Raw genomic sequence first — 23,410 nt, forward strand, 5'->3', positions numbered from 1 at the left:
AATAAAATGGCAAAGAAAAATACAATTGCTTTATTAACATGGATAATATATTCTTTGAAAATTGCTGTTATAACAATGTCGCCGTTTGCACCTTTTTTTAACATTGCTGGGGCAATGAAGATTTATTAATGTTAAGTGAAAGCTGTTTCTGAGAGCAAGGTCTGTTTCAACATAGGAACTGCTCACAGAGGAGGGAAAGGAAATGAAGCAGGAGGGTGACCTTTTACTGAGCAAAAGTGGGCCAGGACACTCGCTGCTACGAGTAAGAAAAAAAAGCAGATATGGCAGGAAAGCTAGCAGGTGGGAAGGACTCTCCCGATCTCAACCTCCTTTTCCCCAGCTGTGAGTGTCTTTTCAAGACCTCTCTTTAGATTTTGAGTAACAGAAGTTCAAAGCCTGAAAGAAACTCAAAGGCAACAAAAAAGAGAAGCCCAGAAAATCTACACGCATAATGCCTGGCAATTGGTCCCAATGTCTTCCCCCCAAGCGGAGGAAGTTTTTCGGAGTCTCTTCTTATGTGATGTTTAGCAATGCTTGAAAGATTTCTTAGGTCAGTGGCTGAAGTGTGTTCTGCTTGCAGGGCTACCCTTTCACCCCTCCTTGATTTGGTATGCAGGGGGGAGAGAGAGAGAGAGAGAGAGAGAGAAGCTTGGGGTTGACAACGTGCAAAATTAGTGGTTGATCCCTAAATCCTGCCGTACTGGTTGTGTACACAGTATTGTCTTACACAGTCCCTGAGTGTAGGGCTTAGCTGAGGTCTGTAAATGTGCACGTCTCTTTCTCCCTCCCTCCATTCCCTCCCCGTCTAGAGGTCGCCGCCCCTTAACTGTGTAGGAGGAAGTGCCGGGTTGGTTATTTTAAAAAAGGGCTGTCATGATTTGCAGCATGGGGAGGAGGCAGAGGGATAAACAGAGACCTCTCTCTCCAAACTAGGACTGGATCTTTTCAGGGTTGGCAAGTCTCTCCTCCTCCCGCAATCGCTGCCCCAGGCTCTTCACCTGCAGGAAGTCTTGCTTCGGCTTCGGATCAGGTCACAAAGCCTCTGCCCCCCTCCTTTCGCCGTCCTCCTGCCCTGGCCAGTTTAGTATTGTCTGTTTAGGGCTACCCTTCAGGGTCAGGAAATGAGCATTTGAGGGCGGGAAGGAGAGTGTGGGATTTCTCTGTGTGAAGTAACCTTTCCCCATGGCAGTAGAGCCATGACAAGGGAGCTTAGCCGTGGGAGGAGGTCAGGATAAGGTCTGTGGGTGTAATTCTTGTCAGGAGCTGCTATTTAATGGCTTCTGAAAGTGTACTAATGCAGGTTGGTATTATTGTGCGTGATCCATAGTTTTAAAGGTATTGTAGTTGAGATCTTCAGCCCATTCGGTGTGGAGGGAGAGAGTTTCTGATCTTTTCTGAGCCTTGCAGTGAATCTGGCCTCAACAGGAGAGATTATTTTCAGAGGCTGATGCATACACTGAGTGGTGAAACTGACTGTTTTACTGCAGCTGACTTTTGTAGAATTAACTGTTTTGTGTGGTGTAGTCCTCATATGCTGTTTGAACATGTTAAAATATGCTGAGATGATTTTCTATGGTGAGGGAACAGGAACTAATAGTGTCCTGTAGCACATGTATCTTGAATATTTTATTTTTGATGGGGAAATGCTCAGAAGTGCCTGCATCCACGTTGGAAATCAAGCAGCCATTTTGCTTTAAATAAATAACTTTATAGTGTTTTTAGTGTTGCTTGCAGATACACACAAACTACTCAGTGCATAGAAATGAAGGTTCTGCATCACGTCACCATAAATTACCCTGTTTCCCCAAAAATAAGACAGGGTCCTATATTAATTTTTGCTCCAAAAAACGCATTAGGGCTTTTTTTCAGGGGATCTTTTTTTTTCATGTACAATACAGGCTTTATGGTCCTGTGTGGTTTCCAAGTAATTTTTCAGTAATATGATACATTGTAGTGCTTTTTTTTTCTGTCCTTTTATCAGCAGCCCACTGGCCTGGGAATGTTGTGTTTGTTTCTTATAAGATCACCAGATGCTGGAAAGTTTAAGGAAACCCTTAAAAAGTTCCTTCTGTCTGCTATATAAGGGATTTGTGAACCAATAGCTGCTTTGTGTAAACAAAGCAGTGTAGAGAGCAAGTTCCTGTGGCAAAGACTGTCTTTACTTGTGAGTATTCCCAAAGCGACAACCATCCAGATAGGACTTATTTATTGTTTAGGTATTGTCCTCCTAGTTTTGAAGGCATCTTACCTTTAAACACTGTGCCTCCTATTTTCAGGCATCATTTTAAATACCTGAGCATGCTTTAGCCCTCTGAAGGTTACAGTAAGGCAGTCTTTCCAAACTCTATGACTTCCAAATGTTTTGTGCTACAGCTTCAAGGTTCCCTGACAATTGGCTTTACTTGATCCAGCTCATGTGAATTGAAATCTAAAATCTCTGGAGCATAGCGAGTTTCAGGAGGCTGTAGAAAACATTCCCAGTGATATTGTGTTATACCAGCAATAGTAAAATTATTATACCAGCAACAGTAAAATTCTGAATTCATTTGACTGCATGATGATATACCTGGTTAAAGGGGTTCATTTAAATTCTGTAATCTGGTAAGCTACATGTTTGTTTGTTTGTTTATAATATAATCAAGTATTATATAATGCTTGATTTAGTGCCAGGCACTACTCTAGGCAGTTTACAATCAAAGGTAGAAGAAAAATAACTTGTAAACTCACCCCACAAACCCAAGATTAAACTAAACAAAAAATCATACAACTACAAATGCAAATAGCAAAACAAACTAATTAGAACCTAAATGATGACAGGATCAAGTGACTTACTTATAGACTGACTCAAGTGAGGATGTCTTTAAACGCTTCTCTAAAAAGTAATGTCTTCAACTTCCTCTTGTAGATTGGGAGGGAGGGGGCCTGACACGACTCTAGAGGGAGCCCAATCCATAAGGATGTGGCCACAGTCAAGAAGGCCTTCTAGTAGTGGTGGCCTTTGCCTCCCTCAGTGTGGCTACCCACAAGTGTGGAATGATCGAGTGATACAGGCTGAAGTTCTGAAGGAAAGATACTCCAATGAGTAGTGGGCTCCCAAACCGCTAAGGCAGAGGTATCAAACTCAATTTCATCTTGGGCTGCATCGGCATTATGGTTGCCCTCAAAGGGCTGGTTGTATCTGTAAGACTATATAAAAGAATCTACTCTATCATATTAAATACAATCCTCCTTATTAGATTATTACTGGTTTTAGTAATAACGTAATAACTAGCTCTGAAAGTAGAAGTCTGTGATCAAAGCCCAGGACTGTGCGTGAAAGTCTTCTCATGAGCTTCAGAAATTCTTTCCTATAGGTAACAGGGAACAACCGACAGCCTCCCTCAAGAACAACCACACACTCCTCACTGTCACCAGCAACGGCAACTAGAAAAGGCGAAGATGACAAGTTTTATATTCAGAAACTCAAAGAGACTCACAAAACCCGCCCCCTCTTCAGTGCAGCTTTGGTAAAAGTGGATAATGAGGAAAAGTATTTGAAGGGCTGCAAGGGCAACCCTCGCACCCAAGTCAAGAAGAGCGAGGCAGAAAGCTTCACCCCTTTCTGAGGTCCTGTGGGCTGCTCCCCTTGTGCTCGCCATGGCCCTCCTCACTTGGCTCATCACTCGCTTCTGTAGCTGATGCAGGTGGAGAGGAGGTGGAGATGGCCACTGCTAGGCGATGCCATCAAACAGTCCTCGCTAGGAGCTGTAAGAACAGGAGTGGACAATAGCAAGGACTACATTTCCCAAGGTGCTGTATGCTGCCCAAGTCACTGCACTTTCTAACTCTTTGGTGCTTGGAATGCTGGGATTAGAAGTCCCTCTGGGCAGATTCCTAGCACCCTTGCAGAGCATTATAGGTGACGGAGTAAGCGCCTGCGTATTGTATACTGCACAGTAGCAGGCAACGCTACGAGGGCCACTTGAAATGGCCCAGTGGGCCAGATTCAACCCGTGGGCCTTGAGTTTGACAAATGTGCACTAAGGGCTTTGTAGGTTAAAACCTAACTATAGCTGCTTCCAGTGTGCAGTTGTCTCCGTGTCATGGATTAAGTGATTTTTCTTGAAACTAATATTTGACATGTGGGACAGGAACTGTGAGAACAGCATAATAAGCTGTAGCTCACTGCTTTCTGACAGCTAGAATGTGGAGTGACTTAAAATAGCCTCCAGGTAGCAACCATAATATGCACGCAGGCTCTTGATAAAACTCTCACTTTGTGGAAAGCACTAGTTGGCCACTTGACTGTTACTCCTTAAGAAAGCCTGTAGGGGTGTGAAAAGAAAAAGAGAGAGAGAGAGAGAGGCTTTTGAGGAGCTGTAACTAACTGCTGACAACTTAACCCAACATTTCCCTCCATCTCTTGCCATTGTAACTGCATTTTCATTGTACTTGATTTAGCACAGATAATTATGATAGTTTCTGACTTTTTAAGGGCTTTAAATTTCTAAATTGATTTTTGCTACTACCACTTACCACCTCAAGACCATTCAGATGCCAAAATAAAGTTGGTGTCAGCACACTTAAGAATTTGCGGCTGTGAAGAAAATGTGTTCAGGCATAGATGAATGCATAAACATACTTAGTACATATTTGAAAGAAATGATAATTTTACAAATATTTAGGATCTTTTGGATAATTTGCTCTGACTAACTCTGGTGAACTAACTGATAAAGTGTCAGGGCATGACTTGGCCATTGCTTAGATGCATATCTGATGGTACAAATGAGGTGTGCCCCAGCATATCTTCATTTAGACATAATTAGTTGCAGTATACCAGACAGTATTAAAGCATGGGACATTTCCATTTTTATACAGCAATTTTTATATGAAAAATCCAGACATATAGACCGAAATTAGAGGGACGCTTTCTTTTCAAGCAGACCAGTAGAAATAATTTTAACGCCTCCAAAATAGTGGTTGTGGTCCTTTTCTTATAACTTACATTCATCACCAAGTATAAAATGCTTTTGAATAAGCCCAACCGCTGTAGTATAGTTGTAACATGAACAACGTCTAAACAACCATGATCTGACTTTCATATGGTATCGCAGTGAACTGTTGAGTACCATAGTGAACTCCGTTGCTTATATATTATTTGCTTGCCACCAAACTTCCCTCAGTCTTTATATGTCCTCTGTTGTCATTTCTGTAATCTGCAAGTCAGAGGCAAGCTGATGAGAAGGTGGATTAAGGTAGATCAGAAGTAGTTGTGAAGAATATTAGTTATGGCCAATACTGTAAGAAGCATAATTTCATAATGTGGGACAGAAAATGAATATTGTACAAAAGTGAATAGTGTAAGTCTTGACCAAAGCTTGGGAAATTGACTTTTCTGGACTATGACACCCAGAATTCCCCAGTCCTGGGACTTTCTAGAAGTTCTAATACCCAAAAAAGTAACTTGTGCAAATGTTGGGGCTGAGTACGCTACACAGTCTTTGGCGAATTTTTGTGCCCTGTTCTCAAAATCACCAGTATAGCAAGATGTCTATGTGTGGTGCTGGTGAGTTGAAGTACAAATATGATGTTTAGGCTTGGAAACTGCTTTTCTCAGAGTTAATATTTTGGTGTGAAAAATAGAATGCATGGAATCTTCCCTTTTTTGTGCTGTTTGCTTGTTCTGTCCTAAAGCAGTTGCTGTATTGGCATCACACTTCTATCATCTGAGTTGTTTCTGTAAGAAATAGTAGATATTGATGTCCCTGAAGGCAAAGAAATTGGAGGAATTATTCAGAAATTACATTTTACCTCTGTGTTACTTTCTTTTAATAAAATCTCATTGGCCATGTCTCGTTTCTTGGTAGAAGGTGGCAAGGATTTTTACATGATGCTGAAGCTGCAAAAGGTTGGTGCTGTAGTGAAGATATTAAAGGTGTTGCCGGGGTGGCGGCAGCAGCTGAGGTGGGAAATGCGGTTATGGGTACTCAGACGTGGGCTTGGATGGAGAACCAAACATATACACTATTTTTCATTTTCCAACTCTAAAACCTAAGGAAAATGGATTAGAGGTAGGGTACATTGTTCAGTTCAGCTCAGTGCATACCTCAACAGCCCCAATTTCTAATGAAACATGGAGTTAAGCTCCCTGAGTCTCTTTCCCCATTGCCAATACGGAATGGTGGTGTCAAGTTATTTAGTGATGTGGAAAATACTCTCTGTCCAGAGCAACTCTGCTTCATTACAGCTGCACAGGTTCTATCCTTCACTGAAAACCTGACTCAAGATTGGATCCTGGTGTTTTGTGGCTCTGAATAAGCAGCTTTCATGAGCATATTATATAACATTGCTTATTTGTTGTTGTTTAGTTGTTAAGTCATATCTGACTCTTCGTGACCCCATGGACCAGAGCACGCCAGGCCCTCCTGTCTTCCACTGCCTCCCGGTGTTTTGTCAGATTCATCTCGGTAGCTTCGATGACACTGTCCAACCATCTCATCCTCTGTCATCCTCTTCTCCTCTTGCCTTCACATTTTCTCAGCATCAGGGTCTTTTCCAGGGAGTCTTCTCATGAGATGACCAAAGCATTATAGCCTCAGCTTCAGGATCTGTCCTTCCAGTGAGCACTCAGGGTTGCTTTCCTTCCAAATGGATAGGTTTGTTCTCCTTGCAGTCCAGAGGACTCTCAGGAGTCTTCTCCAGCACCATAATTCAAAAGCATCCATTCTTCGGCGGTCAGCATTCTTTATGGTCCAGCTCTCACTTCCATAAGTCACTACAGGAAAAACCATAGCTTTGACTATGCGGACTTTTGTTGGCAAGGTGATGTCTCTGCTTTTTAAGATGCTGTCAAGGTTTGTCATCACTTTCCTCCCCAGAAGCAGGCGTCTTTTAATTTTGTGGCTGCTGTCTCCATCTGCAGTGATCATGGAGGCGAAGAAAGTAAAATTTGTCACTGCCTCCATACATTCCTCTTCGATTTGCCAGGAGGTGATGGGGCTAGTGACCATGATCTTAGTTTTTTTGATGTTGAGCTTCAGACCGTTTTTGCACTCTCCTCTTTCACTCTCATTAAGAGATTCTTTAATACCTCCTCACTTTCTGCCGTTAGAATGGTATCATCTGCATATCTGAGGTTGTTGATATTTCTTCTGGCAATCTTAATTCCAGTTTGGGATTCCTCCAGTCCGGCCTTTCGCATGATGTTTTCTGCATATAGGTTAAATAAGCAGGGAGACAATATACAGCCTTGTCATACTCCTTTCCCAATTTTGAACCAATCAGTTGTTCCATATCCAGTTCTAACTGTTGCTTCCTGTCCCACATATGGATTTCTCAGGAGAGAGATAAGATGGTCAGGCACTCCCATTTCTTTAAGAACTTGCCATAGTTTGTTATGGTCCACACAGTCAAAGGCTTTTGCATAGTCAATGAAGCAGAAGTAGATGTTTTTCTGGAACTTTCTGGCTGTCTCCATAATCCAGCGCATGTTAGCAATTTGATCTCTAGTTCCTCTGTCCCTTCAAAATCCAGCTTGGACTTCTGGGAGTTCTCAGTCCACATACTGCTGAAGCCTGCCTTGGAAGATTTTGAGCATAACCTTGCTAGCATGTGAAATGAGTGCAATTGTACGGTAGTTGGAGCATTCTTTGGCACACCCCTTCTTTGGGATTGGGATGAAGACTGATCTTTTCCAATCCTCTGGCCACTGCTGGCATATTGAGTGTAGCACCTTAACAGTGTCATCTTTTGAGATTTTAAAAGATTTTAAAAGACATTGCTTATTAGCCTCTTACAATTGCAGTTTGCTAATGCTTTTTTTAAAAAATAAGCATTATTTAACATGGCAGCAAATGAATTTTAAAGCATGTTTTGCCTAACCAAGAGTGTCATCTATATGTTGTTTGCTGTTTATGAATGTAAAGAACATTTGTCTTCTGTCATATATTTATCAATAGGACTGTGCTGTCCTGTAGTGCAATGCAGGTGATATGCGGCTAAAAAATTAATTTGAGAAATCAGGAGTCTTACATTGTTGGTCATTTGTTTTTATGATGTAGATCTGGTCATATGAGGTTTTTTTAGCCCCATAAATGGCTGAAGAAAAGCATTGTTTTTCTCTTCTTTATATAATTAACTCGGAATCAGTATGAAATTGAAGATCTATGATTGCTGGGCAAACTGGAGCCAGGAAAGAGAAAATAATAGTAAACATCTATTTGTAAAAATTTGAATTAGGATTATTAGTGGCTTCAGCTAACTAATGTCCGCTGCCCAGGAGATGTTTTTCCTCTTGCTTGCTTGCTTGGCAAGACAGAAAAGAAATACTTTAAAGGATTATGCTTCTCTGCCCTGTTGCATTTAATATCTGACTGTTGGTAATCTTTATGGATGGGCCCCTAGTCTCGCCAGAGACAGAGCTATATGTAGTCCTGGAGTTTAGCAAAGCTGTCAAAGCTTTCTTCTAGACATTCAGTATCTATCCTACTGAAAACTACACTGAGGAAGTTACTGCAGAAGATGTTTGCAGATTATTGCCTGGGTTGCTAATGAATGTAGCGACAACTGTAAGTAACTACAAAGGTTACCATCTTCCACAGTAACTAGGAGGAGGTCTAGCTCACTGTGTCTTGTGTAGCTGGTATGAAGGAGGTTCTTTACCACACAATTCAATATGTAACATGGACAGTCATATCTCCTGAGGAGTAGTGAGGGTTTTTTTAAAAAACAATGCCGCACTTGAATCTACCAGTATGTTTCAGTTTCCCCAGATGGCATCCTGCAGTACTGTGTTTAAAAGTTCCCTTTATCTCTGCAGGCAAAACATAAACTGTTCAAGGCACAATGTTGATCTTGAATCTACTCAGTGTTGGGAGGGGAGTCCACTGGATAGCCTTTCGTAAGCTGTGTCTGACTTTCTAACAGGACAATGAAATGTAAGTAAATAAAATAACATAAAGAGACATGGGACAAGAATGACACAAGGATACATTCTCCATTTACCACTGTTTCCAGGAGGGTAGCCTTGTCAGTCCATTGCAGCAGAATCAATGGAGTCTTGTGACATCTTAAAGCCTAACAAGTTTTATTTGGTTTAATCTTTCACGGGTTAAGTCCACGAAAATTTATGTGCAATAAAACATGCTAGACTTCAAGTTGCTACAAGTTCTTTGTTGTTTATACAATAGTCTCTCAGGTTTAAAAAAAACAAAAAACAACCAACATTATTTCCTCAGGAAAAAAAAAACAGGAAAGTTTGTCTTAGAGTTTCAAAATAAGATTGATGTCTTTCTTTTGTCTAACCTCAGACCACCACTACCTGAATCTTCAGTTAATGAGCGTTTTCTGGAGATATTGGTTGTATACTGCACAGACATTAAAATAGACTTAGGTTAGTGAGGCAGATCCCCAGCGGGGCTTCTGCTGTAACTCTAAGGCAAGGTATTCTATATCCAGTGCAAATCGTTTTCAATAAATTTGCTGGAAAATATCCAAGAAAATACCCTATATCCCCAATGAGCAATTTCGGTGCAATCAGATGGAGAACCTGCTTGTATTTTGGACAGCTTGCGGCATGGCTAAGTGCAAGCTACTTCCTGGCGATCACATGACATCTGTGAGATTGCAAACCAACCTGACTTGATCTATTCCCAAGTTTGACTTTGTTTTGGTCTAGCAGTGGGGCTACTACTTTTTGCAGCTGAACTATGGTGAGTCTTCCATGGATGAACAAAAGAAAGTTAAGAGAGAGTTGAAGTCATAAAAGTGCCCATATTTACAAAGACATTTCTGAAAGTCTACAATTCCCTGATCAAACACTGACAGTAAATAACAATAAAACACATTTAAAATGCATAACCTAGCAAAAATTATTACATGTGAATATTTTTGAAAAAATGTGATTATGAATACTTGAAATCGTAATGCGTTCTTAAATTATATTTGTTCCATATCAGTGATAGATATTTCAGAAATATTGAGATCACACTTAAGAGGTCTAGTTCAGAAGATACTGGGGTGTCTATGTCCACTCAAGGATTTTCTAGTGGAAGAAATGGGTCAAATTGGTTGGAATTATTGTGTATGCATTTTGAGAGATGAGCTCTGCTTCAATAGGCTTTCTCTTGTGTATGTTGTGTATGTTGGTGCCATAATAAGCCCCACAAATTGGTGATCACACTGGTTTGTCCCCTATTCTCCCCACTGGATTCTTGGTACCAAGCCTGAGTGTGATCAGACACACCTGTTCCTCGTGGTTTTGGAGGTTTTTTAAATTCAGTGAGCCTGAAAATGGGACTTTTGATGCTACTTTCTCCCTTCTTGCAAAGTTGTTACATATGTGCAGGTTTGCCTCTGAAGGCCAGGCACTTAAATTATGAAGGCTTCTGTGATGATAACAGTCTTTGTGCTTCAGAGGTTTTTGGCAGCTTAACTGTCACATCTTTTTCTATGAAAAATCAGGTGGAGGATGGGCAGCTTCTGTTCAGTAAAGCTTTAAGTGTCTGTCACCACTGCCTGTGTCCTAAAAACCAAGAATTTGAGTACTGCCGTGATTCAGGAGGATTAATGTCTGAAGAATAATTAACTGCTCAAATGGCTTCACATTCTTGTGTCAGGTGGGCACATGTGGTTTCTGACTTATCGTGTTTTTCCATTTATAATATGCCCCCATTTATAAGACGCCCTCTCCACTTTTCTAACCTAAAAATTAAGAAAACTTAGCTTTCTTAGACGCTCAGACATTAGGAGTCCCTGTTGAATCTGAGCCTACAGGCTCCACCTCCAGTGAGGTGTGTTCCAGTTGGTTTGTTCAGCATCAGCTGACATCAGTTCCATAAGTCTCCTGACTGTAGGAAGCTAAGCCTCCTGATTGGAGGTAGCTTAGCCTCGTGATTGGAGGCAGCCTGTTTACAGAGGCAAGATACAGGCCGTTTTGTTCTCTCCATGTTCTCAGCTTACTTCTGTGTATAAGATGCCCCTCAATTTTTAGTGTAATGATTTTAGGAAAAAGTTGCATCTTATACATGGAAAAATACGGTACGTATATGACTTATCTACTGGGAAGCGGTAGGGGAACTCGGTCCAGCAAATTACGTCAAAAGCTAGAGAAAGCCTCTGTGGCAAGCAAATACCCTCCTCCTCAAACCATTGTACAACACAGCTGCACAGGATTATGAACCTCAAAATCAGTCACTAATAACCCATGATATTGCCTGTGTGGCACATAGTAGCCCATCTCATCTGGTGTGCTGTATCAGGCACTAGTATTCACAGCAAGGGAAGTTTTCCACCTTTTCCAATGCACTGGGAATGGTGTAATGTTGTCAAATGTGGTGCAAGAGAAGGGCTTCACTTTTTTTGGTAGTCATCAGGGAACAAAAGTTGTTTGGGATAAACGTAAGAGACAGGAGAAACATAGAGGCACCTGAATCACAGCTCCACTTTCCATCACAGTCCACTTAGGATGGAAAAAAGAGTTGATGGAAAGAGTAGCTCTGCCGAACAGCGGGAGATGAGGCAGTGGTATATATGACAAAATACATTTTGAGATGGCAGAAGAGTGTGAGAGTAAGGAAACTTGTATGGAAACATGAAATGAAGGGAAGCTCAGATGTATGAGCTGCACAGGGTTTGAAGCAAAAAGCTTCCCAAGACTCTGAGTTTGCCTCTTTTGTGTCCTGATGGCAAAGCGATAGTGAACGGAGCCCATGAGGTCCTTGTGTCAACAGTGGAGCTTATTAATAGCACACGTACTGATAGCAGTTTCCTGATCCTGGAAGTAGCTGGTGTCGTTGGAAAAACCACATCTGGCAGTCTTCAGGGCCTGCCTTCATTTAATGTGCTCCACAGCACACTGTTGCTTTTTACGAGGAGGAGAAATGGATTTTCCTGTCACCTTCCTTAACCTGCACTGCAACTAAACTAAACTAGTCCGAGTTGAGTTATATCTAATAGGCGTTTGTGTCTTCTAAGCATAAGCAATAAAGAAAAGGGTGTCGAAATCCCCATGCATTATACACTGCTTGCTTTGTTACAAAAAGCACAAGGGAGGCATCACAGGTTGAAGCCTTTGTAGTCAGTTGCCTGCTGACCTGCATGAGACAAATGTTATTCTCATTCCTGTTGCAAAGATGCAGTGCGGATTATCAGGACTATCAGTAAATGTTTTCAGTGAGATAAAATGTGGCTGTTGTGTAATGGCTTCACTTCATGCATAGCAGTATTCATAACTGTCATTTCAGAGGCACAAAGCTTATCATTTCTCATCTCACTAACGCTATAGATCAGACCCACCAGTTTGGCCAAATGCAGCAAGAGCTTTATTCATAGGAATACTGAATTGTTTTCTTTTCTGTGGTAGTTGGTGGTGTGACAGAGAGAAACTAGTGAAAAGGATCTTCTAGATCAGTGGTTCTTAACGTGGGCAATAATGCCCCCCAGGGGGCGATTTCATTTTTCAGGGGGGCGGTAGAACGAAAAGGGGCAGTGTGGGGGCGAAAGAACAGAAGGCGGGCGGTAGGGGGGCGCTGGAGCGAGCCAAACCTGTGAAGGCGACTGCAACCACAGTGCTGGCAGTAGATCCGGTGCTGCTGCTGCCGCCAGATGATCCAGCTCTTTCTACCTGCCACGTCTTGCCTTCCTCCTTTAGGGGAGCACTGAGTGTGGATCGGGTGGAAGGAAAGGGTCTCTTGGGTCCTCATCCTTGCCCCGTGAAGCACTGCCTTGCACCCGGGTGGGAAGTGAGGGTAGGTAGGTAGGTAGGTAGGTAGGTAGGTAGGTAGGTAGGTAGGTAGGTAGGTAGGTAGGTAGGTAGGTAGGTAGGTAGGTAGGTAGGTAGGTAGGTAGGTAGGTAGGTAGGTAGGTAGGTAGGTAGGTAGGTAGGTAGGTAGGTAGGAAGGAAGGAAGGAAGGAAGGAAGGAAGGAAGGAAGGAAGGAAGGAAGGAAGGAAGGAAGGAAGGAAGGATATCATCACCTCAGGGAGGGGGCGATGATAACTTCCTCAATGGCTCAAGGGGGCGTTTCTTTCAAAAAGGTTAAGAACCACTGTTCTAGATGGAGGAAAAGCCCTATCCCCCCTCCTTCTCCCGGTTTATTCAGAAGCCACACAGGAACTGAGTTTCTTGGCTACACTGTCTTGAGCTGGTGGTGTTCAAGAAAGCACACACTGCATCTTTTTTTTCTTATCTCTCCTTAGACAGCGAAGGCCAATGATTCTTTCGGTGGGAAGAAATACAGTGGCTTTCCACTTCCACCAACACATCTCATGGGGTAATTAGTCAGAAAAGGAAGCAAGCTATGACAGCGGCAACAGGCGCTTAACTTGAGTCCAGTTCCTTCTCTCTTGTTGGAGCCCAGCCACTGCTGCTGCTGCTGCATACGAAGACTTGGGATGCTCTCCCGTCGCAGTGACCTTCCCCCAATTTCTCAACCAGTCTCCTGTTTGTTTGTTTTTTAACTTGATGGAGCCTTAGCTTGGTGTTAATGCCACCTCCTTTTGGAGTCAAGCAGAGGCTAGTAAGTGTGAGGATAGTAAGCTTTGTCTTTTATAATTTAATGCAAGTCATGAAATATGAAGAAAAGCACCAGCTCGACTGTGCTGGGGAAACAGAAAACATAACAAGTTTGGGGCTAGGAAAAGAAGAATGACAAAGTGGAACCAAAAAAAAAAAATCCAAGGGGTTGGGGGAGACTCAAAAATGTCAAGGAAATCCGTTCCAAGACACCCTCCACAGCATCTGCTCATGCTGGGATGAGGGTGCCTTTGCCTGGATGGGGTGGAACGGAGTCTGCAGCGACATCTCTGGTATATTTTACAGAACAAATTGCCTGTCTGGATGAGCCCAGAGTGATAGAAATCCAATTTGTGGTAAAGTCATGCTAGTTTCTGTAAGGTACTCACTTGAAAGCAGCAGTTTCTGTTGGTGAAAAAGAAAAAAACAAATACTTTTTTTTTTGTTTAACGTTCATGTGCATAGGCCCTACTCTTTTCCATAGAAATAGGAAGGACATTTATGTATGTAAAAAAATATTCTAAATTACAGTGGACCCTTGACTTACAGACGGCTTGACTTACAGACTTTTTGAGTTAAAGACTTCTCTGGCCGCAAAATTTAGGTTTGACTTGCAGACTGAGATTTGACTTACAGACCAGAAAAAACCCAAAATGGAACAAAAACGGCCTGTTACGGGATTAATCGGTTTTCAATGCACTGTGGGTCAATGGAGACTTGACTTACAGACTTTTTGACTTGAGAACCGCCTTCCAATACGGATTAAGTTCTGAAGTCAAGACCCCACTGTAAAGGCTTCAGAGAGGTTATGTTACAGGAAACCACCTGGCAGATATCCTTTGATTTGTACTCCTGCATTGAGCAGGGGTTTGGATTTGATGGCCTTATAGGACTTTTCTGACTTCATTATGATTCTGTGGAAAAAGTCTGAAGCTTTTACATGCTGCCCATTATCCAGGTTTTGCCAAGCAAATCACTCATATTCCTTGTTCTTGAGGTATAATGAAAAATGTGTGGGAAACATTTCTCCAGTCTTTGGTGAGAAGCATGTAAAGAAATAAGTCTGTTTTGCATTCCATTGTTCTAGCAGATAGGAGAAATTCATGAAGGGCTCTGAGCTTACTTATGTATCGATACACTGAATATTGTATCAAGTCCAGAAATTGCCAGAAACATTATCTATTGCATTCTGAGCTGCGTGCCTCAAAGTGCAACTGATAATATCTGCAGTGCTCTGCCTCCAAAGGTTATGCCATCCTCAAGAGGATTTTGAGCAAAAAGTACATTTAAGATGCTGTTAACAGTCCCGATTGGTTTTTGCTGCAAAATACAAAGCTATGCTTCTGGAGAGAAGAGTGTTGCAGGTTTTGCTCAGTGCAGAAAACGAAACATTTATTTCATGTTTTCTATTTAGTTAAACTCTTTAAAGGAAAGAGAAGATTCAGTAACTTTCCTAAGAAGTGGCACTTAACAGCATTGACCCAAATCTGTGTAGGCTGTCGGGAGATCTATTGTATGAAATTGTGGCTGTTTGCACCGTGTTTGTACTTGTGGTTTCTACTTCTTGGAACAAAGAAATTCTGGCACTTAGAAGTGCATTTAAGCATATACAGAGTTCTTCTACCCAAGAGAGAAATTATCTTTAGCTATCACTTTTACAGAAAGAAGGTAGCAAGAAGGATCTGTTTATACTCTTTTTATTTTATAGATTCTAATAGAATAATAAATAATCTGCTTTTTGCTATCAGGAAGCAGAAAGGAAAATCTTTCTGCTGCTTCTTCCCCAAACTTCTGTGTCAGGTACGAGGAACAATTGATAGAAAATATTGAAGATTTGAATTATTCAGGTTGTATAGTTTGAATCCTATATAATTGTATAGAAAATATTCACTGCTGTGTAATAGTGGTTAAGTATAACACTTGAAAAAAAAATAGCTTGGGAGGAATTTAAGTGGTGGGTAATTGTCTTGTGTTTTGTCTATCCCATAGTAATACACTTCTGAAAATGGATGCAGTGGCCTCCTGGCAAAAGGTGCCAGGTGTATTAGGATTACCTGATTGCTGCCATCTCCCTACATACTTTTATCTCATGTGCAAAGAGAGGGCAAAACTCAGAGAGTCTTATCAAAACTCAGGGATACAGATGTGTGGGGTTTATTTTTTAAAAAACCATTGCTGTATATTGGCTTTAGTTGCAAAAGCTAGGAATATGAAAACGCAGATTGGCATTGTTAAGCACTGCAGTAGGGTTTGGAAACTTTGGAATTCTTTGGAATTCTTGCTGTTCCAATTCTGTTGCTTCTCATGCCTGTCAGATTATTCTTATCTGGTCATCTGGTCAGGTTATCTCGGTTGTCTTCTGTCTTGGAATGCTTTTTGTTAGACCAAATGCTAGCATGACTATGCAGACTGATCAAACAGGAAACATATTGATCTTTCTTGTACTTGTCTAATGCAGACAGCATAGAAACTAAACTAAGTTTACATACACAGGGCCAAATGGTCTTTAAAAAGGAGCAGGGATGTAGTCGTCGTAATTTTTCCTTTCGCATTTCAGTGAAGCAAATTGCTACCTTCTTTCCTTGAATTTCTTTTCTTCTGCTTGTAATGTGCAAACATTCAGTGCCAGTTATGTGTTAATGCAGACTATTGAACCACTGACAAGCCTTTCAACCATTCAGTTCAGAGTTCACCTGAAGAACCCATCTGAAAACTGTTAAGATCCACATGTCCATGCAATTTCAGTATTTTTAGTGGATTTGCAGATATTTCTTGCATTTTATCTACAACTGGTTCCCAGGATTGGGTGCTCAGAAGGTATTGGACTCAGTTCCCAAAAGCCTCAATCAGATTAGCCAGTGGCCAGAGTTTTTAGGAGTTGTAGTCCACCAATATCTGGGAAGGTAAAAGTTATAAACCATTGGTTCTACTCCCAATAAGTAACTTTGAATAGGCATCAAGTACAATGGCAACCCAAACTTTCCATCTCATAGCTCTTTCAATTGAAGTTACTATATTTTTCTGTAAATGAAACTCCTCCTTTCTCTTCAGTGCTGTAGAAGTGATCAGATCCTTTGGGAGCCCTGACTTCACAGAGTTAAAGGTCTTGCTGTTTGAAAATTGACACAGGACTGATTATGGCCTAAAGGGCTTGGCTGATGATTAGAGCGGAGTGAGCTCCATGCTACTTAGGATCCCGAGGTGTCCCATAATTCCTGTGTTAAGAGATTGACTGAGGTAGTTAGATGTGAGCAAAGTGAGCTCCTCATGTAAAATATTTGGTTTCTTTGTTAACAGCCCCCAATTGCTATGGAATCATTTTTCAAAAGACACTTCAAGAAGAAGAATGTGTCACTAGGGGCACGGCGCACCAGTGTGGTGGCCTTGCCGGCCAGCAAAGCAAGGCGGCGCTCTGTGGTGGGCCAGCCCTCAGCCACCCTGGTGAAGCACCGGCGCAGATCTGGTATTCACTTGCAGGGGCTCTCCTGCTTGGGTTCCCGACACAAGAGTCACTTAAGTTCCCGGCGGCGATCCAGCACCACCACCCCTCACCTGAGTCCTAGATTTTCTGTCCAGAAGAAGCGTGGTGGCCGAGTCCACACCATAGACACTCACCTCATCAGACCTTCCTTGCTGCTTGCCAGCCTCATTCAGGTGTATGAGGAAGAAGAAAGGAGGCAGTTAAGTCTCACTGAAAGCTCTGGCTCGGACTCCTCTAAGGAGGGGCCAGTGGAAAGTGACTGGAGTGAGGAAACAGGCTCCTGTGGCCCAGAAGGAACTAATCTGACAGCAGAGCAGGAGGGGAAGGATCTGCCAACTGAACATGCATTGTGTTCCAGTCTCTCTGTGCAGCATCTTGCTGACCCACGGACTCTCCCGCCAATGCCTCACTACCTGTGCCGCAGGTCCTCACACCTCCTACCTGCAGAGTTTGTGCACAGCAGAGCGGCCTATGGGCTTCAGGGCTACTACAGGTACTTCAGCCAGCAGCAGCACTCAATTGAAATCCCCCAAACAGGTGCTTTGCTCCAACTATACAGGATGTAGAGGGTGACATGGGGGGGGGAAAGGCACCTGTTTTAATCAGTTGGCTGTCATTAATGATATATAAATGCCTATGTGTGGATCCTGCAGAATCTGCATTTTACCAACAAGTCTGTATGCTAAATAAGCAGCAACTTTGGACAGTTGATGGCTCAAGATGTGTTACCAAGATGACTATGTATGGACTGAATATTGCATAACACACATTAACTAATTGCTCTCCCCTTCTCCCCCACATACAGTTGCTATAAGGGAGGACTCTTAAGAGTAACAGAAAAAAGCCAAAAAAGTAAAAACAAAACAAAACAACATGGTGACAAGTCCACTTTGTCAGTCCATGAAAGCTAATATTAAATAAATATAAAAGTTAAGTCTTTAAGGTGCCACCACATTTTCGTCTTTTTAAACTTGTTTTACTTATTTCTACTTTGCTTTTACTTATAATGCTTGCACAGACTAATGCAACACATTCTAGAAGAATCAGGCAATAGTACGTTCAATGTCGATTCAGTGGTGCCAGCATGTTGGATGCACAGTAGATCAAATCCTTACACATATGCAGAGTTTATACACAGGCAATCCAGGCCCCTCATGCATGCTTAGTGTCTACTACCTTTGAAAGTCAAAACATTTACTGTCCTGACCTCCTTAGAGATGTAATAAGAATGTATTAGGTTTTAAAATACATTTCAATTCTTTTTTAATTATTGGGGAGGGATAATTTTCAGGGGGGTTATCCTGAATGGTCTAGGCCAGTGGTCCCCAACCTTGGGCCTCCAGATGTTCTTGGACTACAACTCCCAGAAGCCTTCACCACCACCTCTGCTGGCCAGGATTTCTTGGAGTTGAAGTCCAGGAACATCTGGAAGCCCAAGGTTGAGGACCACTGGTCTAGGCAACCATTCTCAATAGGGGTTATATGGCCTTCTGGGAGCCCTAGCACTTCTGAAGGGGATCACAGACTGGAAACAGTTCTTCACACACCAACATCATTATATGATTTATATAATCCTGATTCGACCTTTATCTTTTTCATATTGTGTTTACAGTTGTTGCCAAAAAGGGTTGAGAATGGCTAGGACAGGGTAAAACCACGTGCAATCTTGAGCAGGTGCTTCGGACTTCTGATGTATGTTCCCACTTAACATGCAAACAGATTGAAAGGCCAAAGTCATGAAAAACTGCAGAGTTCTTCGCTTTCCTTTTGGCTCCTTTTTATGCATTTGAATGCAACCGGTTGTATGCCCGATTTCACAATCAAAATGCATGTGGCAAAGAGCCTGCCGAAGGAGTGGAAAATCTTACACAGTCATTGCTGTGAAATCATATAACTAAACAGGATTCTGGCCAGTATATTTTTCTTGAGAAAGTACTATGAAACCCATACTTCTGTTATTTTTTTTCTCAGGATTTTTACATGGTTGTGTCATTGGGCCTTTTGGTCTTCTGGCTTGCTTCCCATTTTCTCAAGGAAAACGATGGTCTGCAGCTGGATTGACTTCCGCTTCCTTTGCAAGGAGACATGGAGAGCTATTCTACATTGCAGCATTGCCATAATGTTGCTTTGGGTTTTAACTAAGCCATCCCCAGACTTTCTTCATGGTTAGCATTTGCAATGGCAGGGTATAAATTTCCCAGTCCATGTGGTGAGCTTCTGCAATGAAAATGCCTTTTGTATTGTGTGGCATCACTTTAAAGAGGGCATGCAATATGGACTGTTTCTCACTACTACACAGGACAGGTAAAAAGTGGGATTCAGTGGCTACTGTTGAGCTGGGTAAGTTTTTCCTACTCTGTTGTTTGTAGGCATTTCATCATTATTTCTTTTCAATATATACAGGGATTGCTGTTGAATCAATCATAGATACAAACTTGTAATATTTTTCTGCTTCTAGCATAACTTTTCCTGGGGAGATGCATAATTCTATTGACTTCTTTAAACAAAATGTTCTTACAGCTGTTATTTTTCCTGTCTTTCAGAAAAGCTATTGCCAAATCTGGTCTCCAGCACATGATAGCCCAACCGCTCCCCACATTAGCCTTGAGAAGTGACTCTGAGAGGGAAATTCGCAGTACTGTTGACTGGAGTGTAAGTGACAACTACCTCAGCTTCTTGTCAAAGAAATTTTTCTCTACTGTTGGCCCAAATACATAGTTCATGTCCAGTGTAGGCTTATATGCAACTGGCCCTCTGGAATCGGTGTGACCAAGGCATAGTCTGAAGTTGTATCATGAAATTGAGCCATCAGATCTAATCACTGCTGGCACGGAAGACTGGGTGGAACCATCTGTACATCCCCTTGAGCTCTGTGGAGAAAAGAAAAGGAATCCATTTCTCTGGAATGTTTACTATTTTAGAAGCCTCTTTTTTTGTAGAAAGGTGATTCATGAGTATTCTAATTTACAGAAAGAAAAAAACATCTGAATTTTTCCTGAACACTGATTCCTGCCCTGGTTATGCTCTACGGTGTTACATGGAGAATGGGAAGGCATTATTTAAATCACTGGTTCTTAACCTTGGGTTACTCAGGAGTTTTGGACTGCAACTCCCAGAAGCCTTCACCACCAGCTGTCCTGACTGGGGTTTCTGGGAGTTGCAGTTCAAAAGCATCCGAGTAACAAAGGTTAAGAACCACTGGTTTAAATTAATTTCACAGTTGTTATATGATGTATAAACATGACCCACAGCTTGAAAACAGTTTGCTCTCTGCAAGTGGAAAAGTACCTAGGCAAGTTCCCCTCACATTTACACTTGGAGATATGTATACGTGCTGTTACTCCTGTTTGCTGGTACCATTGCCTTGCATTTTTAAAGGGTTGGCCAAATTCTTTAAGGCGGACATGGGGAAAATATTTTATGCCATGAATGATAGGCTCCTTGAGTCTCACATTTAGAGTTTCCTTGCCCTACTCCATGTCATCTGTGGCTCTTCAGGGTGGAATATTTGCAACATGGTGATATCACATCATCTGATGATTATGTGTCTATATCATGGTATGACAGTTGAATCTTACTATAGGAAGCAACAGGACTAACATAATAATGCCTCTTTCCAACCGATCTTTTGAACTAGGTTGGTGAGTTAAATTAGAGCTGATGTCTGTGGGTGGAAATACAACCAAACCCTAAAACAAGAGTGACTCCCAAGTTGTTCTTCAAAATGCCAGTGTTGGTTCTGTTTTTCCTTTAAGGAGACTGCAGTTTATGGGGAGCACATCTGGTATGAAACCAATGTCTCTGGGGACTCCTGCTATGTTGGAGAGCAGAACTGTGTAGCAAAGATGCTGGTAAGTCCCTGTCTTGTAAACTCAAAACAGTTTGTGAAGTTGCACCACCATCTAGTGGAGGAATAAAAACTCACTTTAATCCACGTATCCTAGAACTCATTCAGAGGTGTGAAGCTTTTTAGAGACTCAAAGCTTAGAGTGTGCCTCTTGTGTTTACTTGCATTAACATGGGTTAAAAGTTAAAGTGCAAGAAAAATGGATCACTGTGCCCATGTTTTTAATGAAAAGGGAGAGCTGACCTGTGGTCTGAATTTCTTTTACTGTATATTTGGGGATGGGGTTAGCTTCAACCTTGACTTACTGCTTCAAACCTTTTTTTTCTCTCTTTTGAAAATGACAATACATTTTACAACTTTTCACTTTCCTAAATAGAGTAAATCATTCTAACATCTATGCCAGCTTAACCTATGCTGATTTGCTGCCAAAAGTTATACCACTGGTGTTTCACTGGCAGGTATAGCTAACAGGATCTCAGCCTATGTCTGTCAATTCTTGGAATCCATTTGCTTGTTTTTGACCTTGCAGTGAAACAAGCAGAATGCTCCACAAAGCCAAATTGTCTCTCTTGTTTTTGCAGCACACATAGAAAAATGCAGGTTGAAGAGGCATTCCCCTCCCCCCCCCAGCATTCCTACCTGTACCTGCATTTGTTTCATGTTGTTGTTTCTATATACAGTCATTCCATTAAGAAATAAAACTTGTAGACTTCCCGGACACCAGTTGATAATGTCTAATTCGTATTTTTCTCGTTTGCAGCAAAAAACTCTCTCCAAGCGGAAGTGTGCAGCCTGCAAGATTGTTGTTCACACACCCTGCATAGAACAGCTGGAGAAAGTGAGTGAAGCCTAATTAACTTCCTGTTGTGTACTTGGATAAATGAAACTGACATTTATAAAGCAAAGAAACATTTCTGTTATGATTAAGGCTATAAGAATGTTTCTGTCAGGTGGAGGAAATTCCTAAAAATTGATCTTCCTCTTTGTGATCTTACTGCATGCTGGCTCTAAGTGGAAGGGGGGATGTGTATAGAGAGGCCAGAGCTCATAGTTTTGTAGTTAGAAGCCTTTGGGTTCAATCCTTGGTATCTCCAGTTGAGTGCCTTAGATGGATGGCTGGGAAATAACGTCTGTGTGAGACCTAGGAGAGTTTCTGCCGGTTAGGCCAAGTAGTCCTCAGCTGATTCATTACATGATAGTTCTCTACATTTAATTCTTCAGTTATACATTGAGGCTCCTGAGATGGAAAACCAAAGTTGGTATCCCAGGCCAGAATAAAATGTTTCTCATAGGGCGGCAATGGTTCCAAGAAATCATTTTAGCCCCTCTCATGTTCCTTCCACAGATAAATTTCCGGTGCAAGCCTTCCTTCAGAGAATCTGGATCAAGGAATGTCCGAGAAGTAAGAGCTATGCTTTTGTCATAAGGGAGTTGTCTGGGTCCCCCCCCCTTGCTGCTTGTTGACATGAAATACTTGATTTGAATTTCCTTCCATAGCCCCATTTCAGTTTCTGCAGCTGCATAAATCTGAGACACTAAAATGTACCCCCTCCTTATTTTTTTGAGATCTGCATGTTGAGGCAACAACTGTGTGAAACTCCATGCTACCCAGTAATTGTTATTGAAAGATTGTTCATACAATATAGAAAAGATTAGACTGTCCTTTGCTCAGCAAACAGTGAGAAAAGTACAGTTAGCTTGAATTTGCCACAACAAAGTGTTGGAAATGGCTGAACTTTTCCAAGCACGGCTTGTGTTCCCAGATAGTGTGTTTTGCATTCATTCTGAGCATCTGGTTCTCAAAAGCTATGTTTTGTCTTAACTTATATGCATGCATTAACAACACAGGTAGTATCTTTGTTTACTAACCATGTTTTGTGGATTTTGTTTTAAGCCATAATGAATGCTTAATATATCTTTTCTTGGAGAGCTATAGGACTGACTGCATTCTGGCTGAGAGGATGTTACGTTGAGAAAGAACTCTCCATGGTCCTGAAAGTGTAGAGGGTGGAGCAATGAGAATACATATTGGGAAAACATACCCTACATAGTGTTGGGTTTTATACCAATCTATGCATAAAGCTTTGAAAAAGAGATATGAGCCCTGACAGTTTTTGCATCAGCCTTTAATAATGATGTAAAAAAATGTCCAGGGTCTTTAATACTGATGGAGCTGACTTGGTAGCTAAATGATTTGGGGCTCGTGCTAGGGAGCCAGAGCTTGGCAGTTCAAACCCCCACCGTGCCTCCTATGAGTATAGCCAGCCTGTATGGCCACAGGCAAGCTTCACAGTCTCAGGGCACCTCCAGAAGAAGGTGATCGTAAACCACTTCTAAGTATTCTCTACCTGGAAAATCCTGAAAAGGGTCACCATGAGTCAGAATTGTTTTAATCAACACATGATTATTATTTACTGTATTGATAATGGTGTAGACCTGGGGACTTTCTCAGAACGTGCCTCATAAGTAATCCAACTAATTCTTAACCTGCAGATATATCACCAACCCCATTCAAATTGGGAATGGTATCTGCTACCCCCTCAAACTTGGCAGATTTTAACAGGGACAAAGCATTAGGAGAAATGCACAGTC

General features: G+C 41.7%; 1 protein-coding gene across 14 annotated transcripts in view; it reads left to right on the forward strand.

Annotated features, from left to right (window-relative positions):
- The window catches only part of DGKZ (diacylglycerol kinase zeta), a 142,123-nt gene that overhangs the window by 73,530 nt on the left and 45,183 nt on the right, over window positions 1-23,410 (forward strand). For 7 of the 14 annotated variants that reach the window (XM_020798737.3, XM_072986007.2, XM_020798758.3 and 4 more), the window contains 4 exons: window positions 19,515-19,623; window positions 20,727-20,822; window positions 21,579-21,656; window positions 22,164-22,220. In XM_020798737.3, coding sequence (XP_020654396.3) covers window positions 19,515-19,623; window positions 20,727-20,822; window positions 21,579-21,656; window positions 22,164-22,220 — 340 coding nt within the window. Of the gene's footprint in view, window positions 1-488; window positions 551-893; window positions 1,031-16,787; window positions 17,465-19,514; window positions 19,624-20,726; window positions 20,823-21,578; window positions 21,657-22,163; window positions 22,221-23,410 lie in introns of those variants that run through there. The other 7 variants (XR_013543225.1, XR_013543228.1, XR_002301044.3 and 4 more) reach the window with 3 other exon arrangements.

This window comes from Pogona vitticeps, chromosome 1, assembly GCF_051106095.1.
Source record: "Pogona vitticeps strain Pit_001003342236 chromosome 1, PviZW2.1, whole genome shotgun sequence".
NCBI classification, from domain to species: Eukaryota; Metazoa; Chordata; class Lepidosauria; order Squamata; family Agamidae; genus Pogona; species Pogona vitticeps.